The following is a 13,663-nucleotide window of genomic DNA, read 5'->3' as shown; positions in this document are numbered from 1 at the left end:
GACCAAGCAGTAACAATGCTCTTATCTCCCACACCCGTCCAAATATAAATCCATTGTGCACGAGATGGAGAAACTCCTGAGATTGTTCCCGCACAGAACCATATAGAACATAACCCAGTTATATGTGCACCATAAGCAACAAAGCATCTCTCCGTACGTACAGTGCCTACATCCTATGCGTCAGTGTGTGCCCTTTGGCTATAGCCCACTCTGCATGATGTGAAACCTGATGTAATTAACTTACGGTGCATAAACTCCTACGCTGGAACTGGTAGGTCAATGTAAAATGATTGTTGATTGATTTTACCTTCTTGGATGTGATGCTCTCCTGCTGTTTACTCTGAAACTCCCATTCCATCATGTAACCCTTCGATGTCCTACTGTTTTCTTATCTCTACTTTATCTATAGGAGGCCTGGACTGGGATTCAAAATAGGCCCTGGCATTCCACATACACCAAGACCCAAACAGCCCCCCACCAGCCCAACAGTGACTATGACATTTGCCAGAACCCACAGATTGCCAGTCTGGGCCTGACGTACAGCCTATTCAAAGCCTTCTATATTACAAAAACTTTACTGCAGTATTCTCTGTGGGACCTGCATTTTGAGAATAGCCCAGCGCCCAAGGTTTACTTAAACCAAATGTGGTCCCTGGAGTCAATGACTGAAGAACATATATATCCCACAGCTGTGTTATGGTGGAGGTACAGTTCACTCAGCTGCTGCAATTAAAATTGGAACTGGGGGGTTAAAAATTTGGGCAGGGATATGTTGCCTCCAGTTCTAACACCTATGCTACCAACTTGCCCCTTCCAGACCAACTTATTGGTATGGGGCACTCAAGACAGTTTGCAATTGCTGTGTGTTGAATGAAGGGTCCCGTTTTCCCACAGTATAATCCAATCGGATCATTTGGATCTGCTAGATTTGTACCAAGACACAGATGATCTATCCAAACAAGTGGATCTTCATGTGTATGCTCATCTTTCATTTCATGAACTCTCCCATTGACTTTTAATTTTGGCTACCTAACTGCTGCCTGGTTGCTAAGGGAATTGGTAACCCAAACAGCAGATGAATTTCCAAGCCGGAGGCTCCTCTACCATTGTCCTTCAGTCAAAAGCAGGAGATGCGCATTAGGGTAAGAACCCACGGAGCTTTTGAGTCACCTGCGATAGATCTCTGCTATTGTGGGTGACAAACTGCTCCGAAAAGGCTTTCCACCGGCATCAGTAGAAGTCGCCAGTGGAAAGCCCTTCGCATTGCTTCGGTAATCCAAAGTCATGAGAACTTTTCTCCTGCAGGCAGCTTCGGAAAAAGAGGCGATGCGAAGGGTTTTACACCGGCGACTTCAATTGCCAGTGGAAAGCCTGTTGCCCGCAATCTCTCTGTGGGTTTTTCCCCTTAAGAGAGACTTGTGTAATGAGTTCAACTTTTAAGCAGATCTTTACCCTGGTTGATCCAATCATTAAGCCCCATGGCCAACAATTGGATCATAATGACCTTCTGGCAGAGGAGCATATAAGAAGCTGGTTAGTGCAGTCCTTGCCTGACGGGATTATCAAAGTTGCTTAATTTTTGTCTAGATATTGATTGCAGTCAGAAAAGTCCCATAATCGGTCTGGTACCAAGTTGGCACCTTTCCTCAGCCATACGAGCTGTGAAATCCTATTGGATTTCAGCCCATATGGCACGTGTCCTCGGCCCGTATGGCGCCTTTCCTCTGCTCCAATGGCGCCTTTCCTCTGCTCGAATGGTGTCTTTCCTCAGCCCGAATGGTGTCTTTCCTCAGCCCGAATGGCCAGTTTAACAAGCACTGTCGAGGGTCTGTAAATAAGGAAGCCTTAGAAGCAAAATGAATGACCACCTCCATCCTTTCATTCAAAAATGTTTAATTTGAAATACTTAAACATCAAACATTATGTAAATTGTTATAGCAATTATTGTGCTTTTTTTACCCATTTTCGTCTTATTTTTATCATTCCTTTTCAAAAATGTTTAAGGAGAACAGCGAATAATAAATAAAGCAGCAGTCCTATATCTATAACAGGGAACGCTACGTGAACGTTGGAACGCTGCAACCAGAATCGCCCCACTCTGGGGCATTATTAAGAATAACCAATAGGAAAGTTGAGGGTCAGATTCCACATTTAATCCCTCAATATAATAATAATAATAATGAGCGTACGATTAAGGCGCCAACACACAGCGTAGTTATCTAGAGAGTAAACCTAGTACGGATCTGCGCCAGAGTATTAAGTGTTAATGTTACCTTCGGATCGAGAGAAGTTTTATTCCAGGTTTTAGGTTAAATAAATCATGATAATGAAATGAACATTTTCACAGAAACTCAGTTGCCACTATTCATGAAAGAAAATAAATTGTACACGTTAAAAAATATATATACTCCTAAATAGGGAAAAAAACCAGTGGCTGCTGGGTAGGCATCCCCCAAACTCCTTATCAGCAATCTCTTCACTAAAACTGAACAGAATATTCACAACCCGCGTTCTTGGCAATCCAAATCCGAGCTTTACAAAATTTTTACTTGGTAAAAAGAAAAACAAAATGAAAATAAAGGGGATATTAACAAAAAAAATAAATTCATGAATTCTGCCTAATGAAACAAAATGTAATTTCAAGCAAATTTTCAATATTTCTAAAAAAATTTCAGCGGCTGTAACGTTATTTGTAAATGGAATTGCTATCAAAAGTGGTGCTTTTTTCTCCCTTTCTATTGTCAGGGCTCATTTACCAAGAGGAAGGCAGGGCACAAAATGTAAAATCATTTTTTGTTGCACTTCGCACCCTGCCTTCCACTATTTTTGAATTGCCACAGGTCTCTGCTGTCCATTTTGAAGCAGCCTCAATCAAAGCTGTGGAGTCGGAAGCAATTTTGGGTACCTGGAGCAGTGGGAACCATAAACTGAGAAGTCAGAGTTGAAGGATTTATGTACCGACTTCACAGTCCAGAGCTGTGGACTCGGAAGTAATTTTTGGTACCTGGATTTAGTGGTTACCATAAATTGAGGAGGCAATTTTTGGTACCTGGAGTCGGAGTCTGTGGTACAGGTATGAGTTCCCATATCCAGAAAGCTCCGAATTACGGAAAACTTGTTTCCCATAGACTCCATTTTAATCAAATAATATAGAAATTTAAAACCTTGTACTTGATCCCAACTAAGATATAAATAATCCTTATTGGATGCAAAACAATCCTATGGGGTTTAATTAACGTTTTATTGATTTTTTTTTTTTAGTAGACTTAAGCTATGGAGATCCAAATTTCGGAGAGATCCCTTATCCGGAATACCCTTGGTCCCAAGCATTCTGGATAACGGGTCCTATACCTGTACAATAGGAATTAGGTGAAGGATTTATATAACGACTTTACAGCCCTGTCCTCCGTGAATAAAGCATGGCCTGCTTTTGGCACTGAATTCATGAGGGGCAAGCGAGGGAAGGCATGTAGACATCCCCCTCCCATCTGCTCTTGAGGGGCACATACACGTGAAGATTCGCTCGCTTGGCGAGGTCGCCAAGCGAGCAGATCTTCACCCGATTTCCCCATCTACGGGTGGCCGATATTGGGGAACATGTAAGCTAATTCGGTCGTTTAGCCCCAGGGCCAATTATAATAATAATGGCGGCAATGGGGCAATAGGTTCTGGGACCGCATCAACAAGCCAATGCGGTCCCCGATCCGACTAAATCTTTTAACCTGCCTGATCAATATCTGGCCAATTTCAGGCCAGATATTGGTCGGACATGCCCCTCGTTTCTGCCCCTACACGGGCCAATAAGTAGCTGAATCAGTCCAAGGGACCGATATCACCAGCTACAATTGTCCCGTGTATGGGGACCTTTGCTTCTGCCCTGGGTTGTCGTAAATGACTCCTGAATACTGCTTTCAATAGCAATTATAAATAAATAAAGATAAAACCACTGAAAATTCATAATGAATGCACGTTATAAAGTTACATTTTCTTTCATTATGCCAAAGTTTATTTTGGGGTTTAAATGCCCTTATCGCGGTGTATTCACACTGATGCCTAATACGTTTAAGTCTGTGCACACCTCCAATCATAAGGGAAAAAAACCCAATATAAAATAATATAAAAAAAACACAAATAGTCACTTTTTTTTTAAAAAGAGGACTAGGAAAGGGACAGGAGTTCATGCATATGGAAAAAAAAACATATTGGGCCGGATTAAATTCAGTGAGAAAAAGGTTTTATCACATGAGATTCAATTTGATTCACAAAAACATTTCTCAAAAAGCTACTGACGTCTATGGGGATAAAACAAACTGAATTGGGAGAAAATGTATTTTTCTTCTCAAATTGAACCTCGTACGTAAGTTTTCACTTCATAAACCATGAGAACTTTTTACTCATTGGACTGAATCTGGCCCGAAGGACTCGCGGAACAGATTCAGTTCCAGAAGAATAACTTTTTCTCCGAATTCAGTTCCAGTTTCTTCTTCATTTTTCTCATTGAACTGAATCTGTCCCATTGATTATTAACACCTTAAACTGACAACATATTAGACTGTGTAACTGCACATCATCTGATTTATCTAACACCAAGAAAAATTGGTCAGATGTGAAGATCTTCAGAGGCTACTGTTCTAAGTGGTAATAAGAATTTCATACAAATTAATGTATTTAGCACCAGCGTTCAAAGAACCTTAATTGTGTGACTGTTCGTGACTCCACAAGCTGAAGGCAGTCTTGAATGTCCTATGACAAAGTTTACACATGAACTGCCTTTTAAAAGTGATGGCTGAAAGGGGGGGAGCGTGATAAAAGAGAGTGTCCGACTCTTGAGGTGCAAACATTTTTGGAGAAGTTATTTTTTCGGGGTATGTTGTGCAGCTGGGCTGTACTGCAGGCTGAAGTTTAGGTGGTGGTGGAGGAGGAGGTGGTGGTGGTGCAGGAGGTGGCGGCGATGGGGAACTTAGAGGGGCACTAGCTTCAGGTTCTTTCAATGAAGAGTCATCCACATTCGGCATATGTGACTGAAAATGACTCCACAGGCGAAAGTTGGTTCGGAATGCTTTGTTGCATACGTGACAAATGAATGGTTTCACAGTGCACAGCAGCTCTTGATGCCGCTCCAGCTGCTTGTGCACAGTGAAAATCTTCCCACACTTTTCACAAGCCCACACCCCCCTTTCAGAATCGGAGAGATCTTCTTTGTGACCAAAGTTTGATTCGCTGCCATCTTCCATGTCGTCTGCAGGCTCTTCTTTGACCTGAACATGAAACTGCTTTGAAAGGCTGAGATCCTCGGGCAGACAATTGGAGTCCTCGGAATCGAAGTTCATATGGTCCGACGAATCACTGTAAATTCCGTCTTCCTTCAAAGCAAGAAAGCTGTTCACTTTGCTTGATTCGGCCAACGATCTCATCCTTGATGCAGCCCTTACTTCTCCGTTGTGATCGATCAACGGCAAGGAAAAGTTCTCTGTCGGAGCCATCGTGTTTTGATTGTGAACTTCCACCTGATGCCGCCAGATACTGAAAGAAGACTTAAAAGTACGCATACACTCGAGACACGTGAGCTTCTTGTACTCGCATTTGCTTTCATGTTCATTTTTTAGATCCGGCGAGGCAAATCGAAGACTACAGTAAGGGCATAGTGTTGCATTTCGACACATCCGTTCATGGTTACCTTGCTCGACAAAAGATGGAAATTTGGCATTGCAGAGTCGACAGTTGAAGAACTCTTTGTTATCCACTGGGCTCTTTGGGGGAGAAGGCGCTTTGGGCTTATTTTCCTTGCTCCCAAATGGATTTTTTTCCCCTGGGTGCATCTTGCAGTGCTGTTTAAACTGAGAGAGAAAGCGGTAAGATTTGCCACAATGGTTACATATGTAAGAGCTTTTTGATCTTGAGCGTAGACTTCTTCGGAGGGCTTGTGCTGGACTACCTGAAGATCCTTGAAAGCCCTGTTTGCCACGCCTTAACCTAAACAAAAGTGCTTTTTTGATCTCTCGTTCTCTTACAATGTCAACTAGTTTTCGTTGAAATTTGTCATCCAATACAGTGCTGCCACTCGAGGCAGGAGATGGATTCCTAACAATGCCGTGCTGGGTTTGGCAGTGTGTCCATACTTTAAAGTTTGTGTGAAACCTTTTATGACAAATGTCACAGGCATACGGTTTCTCTGGGTTGTGGTACATGTTTACATGGCGATTGAGTCCAGCGGTTGACCGAAATATTTTTAGGCAATGTTTACACTTGAACTTTTTATTTTGTCTTGATTCACTTGCTTCTCCATAGAGCTCTCTGCTGCTTTCTGAGTCGGAAGAGTCAGCATCTAAAATCAAAGCTCCTTCTTCAAGAGTAGCATCAGGGGAGATGGCCGATTTCATTTTGACTCTTCTAGATGGCAGCATACGTCTGTCTGCTTGAAGCTTTCTTTTAATTGGCATTTTTATTATATTTGGAGTCTCTTCGGCTTTAATAGGAACATCTCTATTTGAAGGTTGTGAAGTGTCTCCCACTGTAACCCTAAATATCTCACTTGTTTCTGAAGGAGGGCTACCAGGTTCTTTCTTTATGTGAACATCCTTTTCTGGTATCGACTCCCTGGAGTGTGGTTTGGAAGATACAAAGGATATTTTTAAGTTGCATTTTTCTTGTGCATTGTCTCTGGCATCTAGATCTAGATCTGTTTTTGATTGGTTATGGAAACCTGCAATTGCCACTGCCTTGTTACAGTTCTCGATCATTGCTGATGTTCCCTCTAAAGAAAAATCTGGAGAATGGGAGTATGCCGGGACTGGACTATCCATAGATAAAGACCTTCGAAGAAGACTTTTGACCAGTGGGCCACTACGATCAGTGTTTTGATGCGTTGACCCAGCAGAAGAAGTTAGTCCAACTTTAGAGTAATATACCACGTTTTCTTCTTCTTCCTCTTTAATTGGAACACTTTCCTTCCCTCTTATTAAACTGGAATATGGATATTCCGACGATGAGTAAGAAGGTGGTACAGATGCTAACATTTGCTTCTCAAATGTTTCAGATGTATTTCTCAACAAACATCCACTTATGCCAGGCTTGTCATTGCTTTCTAGGCTGGGAAATGATTTTTGAGGCAAAGTGGATTTTCTTTTTACCGATCTGCTTATACCTTGATCATCTGAGACATAAGAGTTACGCCATTTTCTTTCAGAGAGCAAACTGTTTGGTGGCTCTGATAACCTCATGAGCGGCCTATTTCCATGTGTCTTTCCTTGAGGCAATAATGAGGGTTTTAAAGGACGACTTTTGTCATGGTGCAAATGACTAATGTCTCTCTCCTGAGCCTCAATTCGGTTCTGACAAACAATAACGCTTCTTTGTTGAGACCCACTTTCATCCTCTTCTTTAAATTCTGCATTTTTAATGGAAGGAAAAGGTGTTTGCGGCGTTTTGGAAACTATATTTGTCAGGAAGTTGATACCCAGGCTATAACCCAGTTCCTGTACAGCTGCAAGACTGCTCTTCTCCACAAATATCGATGAGGAATATATGTAGTTCAAAACGTTTTCAAATACATCTGCATCACAAAAGTCTAGTTGAAAGACAGTTTGGGATTCATTGTCCTTTTCAGTGAACAGGCTTTGGAAGTATTCACTGGTAGCAGCCAATATATTTTTGTGAGCGCGGAATTTCTGGTCCCCGACAATCAGAAGAACATCGCAAAATTCTTCTTTCAGGCGTTCTTCGTTTAAAGCACTTAGCATGGAGCTTGCATGCTCTGGATTTAGGTAATGGATGAGTCCTTCCATTCTGTTAGACTTATCTGGAAAAACAAAAACAACTTGAATTAAACTATTATCCTTCTCACACTTTACAGACAAGATAATATACAATACAGAGAAACAAGAGAATACAATGTATATGTCTATGCAATCATAATATTTATAGGGCAGTGATATTCTAAAGTAGGGGTCCACAAACTTCTTAAGGAAGGGGCCATATCATGGCCCCTCAGAGTGTTGGGGGGGCCAGACTGCTATCACCACGACCACCGCCACCCCCCGTCATCAAACTGTGTGGCCCACTACTGCATCCAGCATCCCCCCCAGCGTTCCATCCGTCCGTCCACCCTCCCGTCTCCCACGCTCCGTTCGTCAGACTCCCGCTGACTCCTACCTCTGCCAGTTCCCCCCGGTCTGCCCTCCGTCTCTGTGTTCTCCCTCCCAGCTCCTCGCTGCCAGGGGAGAGAACGCAGTAAATTCCCCTGGGGGTCCCTTCGTACCCTAAACCTCACTGAGATAATAATTCCATTCACAAGACAATAGTTTACACCAATGAAACGGTTTTAATGGATAACTGAATGTTGGTGTACATTATTCTAGCCTTCAGAAATCCAAACGGGATACCAAGTTCAGCCCAAATTACATGTAAAATTACCAGAATTTTAGTAGAAAATTTCCACCTTTCCAGTAACTCACATCAACCAATCAGTATGTGATTCCCAGATGTAGTTAGAAGAAAAACAAACTGCTGATGGGTTAGTGGACCTTGCTTATGACAGTGTATAAACCCCACAATGAAGCATTAACTACACAATATTACTTAAAACCATATCAATCCAACATCCAATATCTTCCTTGACATAAAATGAAGAGCATAATTTTCCTAATGTTCTAGATTTCCATCACCACCATCTTATATGTCAGTGGTGAGAACACAACAGGAGACACAATACTCCTCACCTCCAGGTTTTGCCTTTCCTTCCCTGCAGACGAGCCCAACACAATCCCTAGTGTTCTGAGTGTACCCCGCAAATAATTGCCTTCCAACATGTCTATCTAGTATAAATAAATCTAAAACAACTGGATTTGCTAAGTAATCATTGAAGACATTTCACTACTCATCCGATCAGCTTCTTTAGTTCAACTGACTGGTATGGGAAGTCCTCAGCATATGAAGACTGGACTTGCTAAGTAATCATTATTCCATTATTACTTAGCAAGTCCAGCTGCTTTAGATTTAATTACTTACAGTAAGGGGATAGTGTTGCATTTTCGACACATTACTAGATGTCCAAGACCTGGATTAATAAGAATCTTCATAGTCATACTTCCTTGCATGTCCACTTCAATCATACTAGCAACCTGATACTAGATAACCACTCTCTCCTGGCTAGTATAGACTTGTTTTGCTCATCAATACTCCCCACTATTTCTCACAGCTTTCTGTTGCTATTACGTTACTACTTGATGCAATCACAGATGGAGGGGATTCCCAAGCACCCAACCTTTTGCTGTTTACGAGGGAATTCCAGGCAGAGAGGGGATTCCCAGTTTCCCAGTCATCAAATTTGGTCTAATAATTCAAAGTATGAAAATTAAGTTGGTTTCCAGACCACACGTTTCTGTTTTACTAAGCATAGCTGTTTTTTGTCTGCAATTTTTTCCTAGAAATATTAAATTTTGTCTGCTGCTACTTGACGTTTTTATGACACAGGAGACACTATAGGGGGCATTTACTAACACTCAATTTTTTCGGTTCAGGTTTTACGCCAAAATTTGATTTTGTTGCTAAAAAAAAAAGTGAGTTTATTTGCCATTTATTAAGCGACAAAACCGAAACAAGTCCGAAAGCAAAAATATTCCATCTACAGCCTGTCGAGATCCTGTAGAAGTCATCAATGGCAGATGTCCCTTTTACAATTGGAAGATTTGGCTGGATTTTGTATGAGAATACAAAAAGGTTGTAGCCGCGATTTTCATGTTTTTTACTCAACTTTTTAATGCTTGTGCTTCTTCAATTCGGATCTTTTGATAAATGACTGACGTTCATGGAAATGAGTTTAGTCGTGGTTTCGAAAAAACCGTAAAACCAAGAAAATCCAAATGTTGATAAATGCCCCCCTAGAAGTCTTATATTACAAATGGGTCTGACCAGCACACATTAAGGCCAGATATCCCTAATTACGGTATTATAAAGACGCATATTTGACAAAACATTTGCCGTTATTTAACCCAGGAGTACAAGCATGAAGTCCAAATTCCCACTCCAACATTTTAACTAGGGATTCAGCGAATCCATTATTCGGTTTGGGATTCGGCCAGGATTCTAAGATACCTAAGGAAGAAGTGGGACCTTACAGCAGCAAACAAAACAATACAACAGGTGGGTAGGGAAAATACTACCAGCTAACTTTGCCCCTTGGAAACATGGCACTAATTTATCTCCTGTAGGTTTGTTGTGTCACGCTGGGCTGATATTTGTGGGTATTACTGCTCACAATGTGTTAGGGATGCACCGAATCCCCGATTCGGTTAGGGATTTGGGCTTTTTTTGCAGGATTCGGCACCCCCAAGTGACTTTAATTGCCTACCTTTTACCCCAGGCTGGTGCCCCTGTTCGGAGAGAACAGCACCAGCCTGGGGTAGCTGCAGCGCTTCCTCCTCCCTGCTCGCATGCGCATGTGCAGTACAGTGAAAAGCTGAACTTTAACAGAAGTCGGCTTTTCACTCTACACTTTATGCGTCTGATGCTGCTATTCCAACTGCAGAAAAAGAATGTTTTTTTTTTTATAAATGGATGTGTTTGGAGGAGGGGTGACCACAAAGTGGGTGTGGTCAAAAATGTTGCTGTGCTGCATGCACCACATCTTTATGTCCCTCTTTCTGATTTTCAAATGTTGGGGGGTTATGTGCCCATTTGGAGAAATGATAGGAAAGTTGATGCCATTCTACTCCCACACTTGTGATGCTCATGCTCGGTCCTACTGTAGCAAAAGAAGGGTTGACTCCGGCTGTACCCCAAAGAGGACAGGGAAACAAACAGAAAGGGGGTCATATAAAAGAAAAGGGAAACTGTACAGGGGGAGACAGAGAAAATGTTATGGGTGCACGGAAGCAGCGAAAGTGGGGGGGGGGAGACAAAAGAAGAGGATAAAGCGAGAACAGAGCAGAAGAATTCAGAACTATGGGGGTCAGGAGTAGGGGGGTACATGGAAATAGGACTCAGGGAAAGGAGAGAACTAAGAAGGGAGAGGATAAGAAGAAAATGAGGGAAAAGTGAGAACTAAAGGACAAGAATTTACTGAATGGGGAAGAGAGCAGACACTTTAAAGAACAAGTCAACCCAAAATATATTTTTTCCTAATTAAAAAAAAAAAAAACATAATTCTAAGCAGCTTTGCAATATACATTCATTACAAATTTGCAATGGTTTTCGACTTATTTGTATATATAATTGCTTTTAGATGTAGTGTTCGCCCGTCCTTTCCTATTCCCTGCCTTGGGGGCTCGGGCGTATGAAACAGTGTAACACAAGGCAGCAGCCTGACAGACCTGACTCGCTGGGGGAGACTGACCCCTGAAACAGTGTAACACAAGGCAGCAGCCTGACAGACCTGACTCGCTGGGGGAGACTGACCCCTGAAACAGTGTAACACAAGGCAGCAGCCTGACAGACCTGACTCGCTGAGGGAGACTGACCCCTGAAACAGTGTAACACAAGGCAGCAGCCTGACAGACCTGACTCGCTGAGGGAGACTGACCCCTGAAACAATGTAACACAAGGCAGCAGCCTGACAGACCTGACTCGCTGGGGGAGACCGACCCCTGAAACAGTGTAACACAAGGCAGCAGCCTGACAGACCTGACTCGCTGAGGGAGACTGACCCCTGAAACAGTGTAACACAAGGCAGCAGCCTGACAGACCTGACTCGCTGGGGGAGACTGACCCCTGAAACAGTGTAACACAAGGCAGCAGCCTGACAGACCTGACTCGCTGGGGGAGACTGACCCCTGAAACAATGTAACACAAGGCAACAGCCTGACAGACCTGACTCGCTGGGGGAGACTGACCCCTGAAACAATGTAACACAAGGCAGCAGCCTGACAGACCTGACTCGCTGGGGGAGACCGACCTTTGCAACATGGTTTAAAAAGTAACAACCAGGAGTTGAGCAAATGCTGCTCTCAATAGCAATTACATTTACACATAACTTTAAAGGAGAAGGAAAGGCAAAGTCACTTGGGGGTGCCAAAATGTTAAGCACCCCCAAGTGACTTTAACCGCTTACCTTGTACCCCGGGCTGGTGCCCCTGTTAGGAGAAAATAGCACCAGCCCGGGGCACCTGGAGCGCAGCGCTTCCTCCTTCCGCTTTCCACTTCCTAAACTGCCGGTGGCCAGGCATGCACAGTAGAGCGAAAAAGCCGACTTAAATGTTTAAGTTCGGCTTTTCACTCTACTGCGCATGCGCGCGCAGCGAAGCCGGAAGGAGGAAGCGCCGGCAGCTACCCCGGGCTGGTGCTGTTTTCTCCTGACAGTGGCACCAGCCCGGGGTAAAAGGTAGGCGGTTAAAGTCACTTGGGGGTGCCTAACATTTTGGCACCCCCAAGTGACTTTACCTTTCTTTTTCCTTTAAGGGCTCTGGCAAACGGGGAGATTAGTCGCCCGCGACAATCTCCTGTGTCTCGGGCGACTAATCTCCCCGAAATGCCATCCCACTGGTGAAAATGTAAATCGCCGGTGGGATGGCATGCGCGAGTTTCCTCTCGAGGCAACTTGCGCGATTTCACTGAAATCGCGCCACCACGTACCCGATTTACATTTTCGCCGGTGGGATGGCAATCCGGGGAGATTAGTCGCCCGCGAACAGGGAGTTTTGTCGCAGGCAACTAATCTCCCTGTGTACCAGAGCCCTAAGGGTGAAGACACACGGAGCTACTAGTAGCAGCTACAGAAATAGACAATGCTGATCATTTACTGAGAATTGTCTGTGTGTTTAGCAGAGGCAATTCTCAGTACTGTCTATGGAAGGGGATTTTCTGGCGTTTGGTAGCCGTGACAAGTAGCTGCTACTAAGCAGCTCTGTGTGTCTTCACCCTTATGGGCAAAAAGTTGCGGCAACTAATCAGCGCAACGAAAATGCGCACGATAAGTCGCCGCGACGGCCATTATAGTCTATGGGCAAAAAGTTGCTGTGATTAGTCGCCGCTACTGTCTTAAGTCCCGGGGACTAATCGCCCTGTGTGTCTTCGCCCTAAAGCACTATCCCCTCTATGTAATAGAAGGCACTAAGTTTGCCTAGTAGCAGTAACCCATAAGATGTTTGTTATTTAAACAGGTGACCAGTAAATTCTACCAGCTGATTGGTTGCTATGGGTTACTGCCCCTGGGCAAACTTAGTGACTTTTATTCCCCCTTAGGGTGTTATGTAATACGTGTAAAAGGCACTAAGTTTGCCCAGGAGCAGTAACCCATAGCAACCAATAAGATGTTTGTTTTTTAAACAGGTGACCAGTAAATTCTACCTGCTGATTGGTTGCAATGGTTATTGCTCCAGGGCAAACTTAGTGACTTTTATTACATAACACCCTAAGGGGGAATAAAAGTCACTACATTTTCCCAGGGGCAGTAACCCATAATCTCCCCGCAATGCCATCCCTCCGGCTAGAATGCAAATTGCCAGTGGGATGGCATAAGTGGCGCCGGGATTTGCCTTGAGAGGAAACTTCAGCAAATCTCGGCGCCGCGTATGCCATCCCACTGGCGATTTACATTCTAGCCGGTGGGATGGCATTGCAGGGAGATTAGTTGCCTGCGACAACAAAGATTTGTCGCGAGGCGACTAATCTCACCATGTGTCCCTGCTCTCACCCATAGCAGCCAACGGGATGTTTGCTTTCAAACAGG

General features: G+C 43.6%; 1 protein-coding gene across 2 annotated transcripts in view; it reads right to left on the bottom strand.

Moving 5' to 3' along the window:
- Positions 1–1,876: 1,876 nt before the first annotated feature.
- The window catches only part of zbtb21 (zinc finger and BTB domain containing 21), a 16,245-nt gene continuing 4,458 nt past the window's right edge, over positions 1,877–13,663 (bottom strand). Inside the window, 1 exon segment of one of the 2 annotated variants that reach the window (NM_001097230.1) lies at positions 1,877–7,798. In NM_001097230.1, coding sequence (NP_001090699.1) covers positions 4,692–7,784 — 3,093 coding nt within the window. In that variant the 5' untranslated portion in view covers positions 7,785–7,798 and the 3' untranslated portion in view covers positions 1,877–4,691. 2 annotated transcript variants of the gene reach the window in all.

Source organism: Xenopus tropicalis, chromosome 2 (assembly GCF_000004195.4).
Source record: "Xenopus tropicalis strain Nigerian chromosome 2, UCB_Xtro_10.0, whole genome shotgun sequence".
Classification (NCBI taxonomy): domain Eukaryota; kingdom Metazoa; phylum Chordata; class Amphibia; order Anura; family Pipidae; genus Xenopus; species Xenopus tropicalis.
Note: the sequence above shows the minus strand (reverse complement) of the source record. Positions and strands in the feature narration are given on the sequence as shown.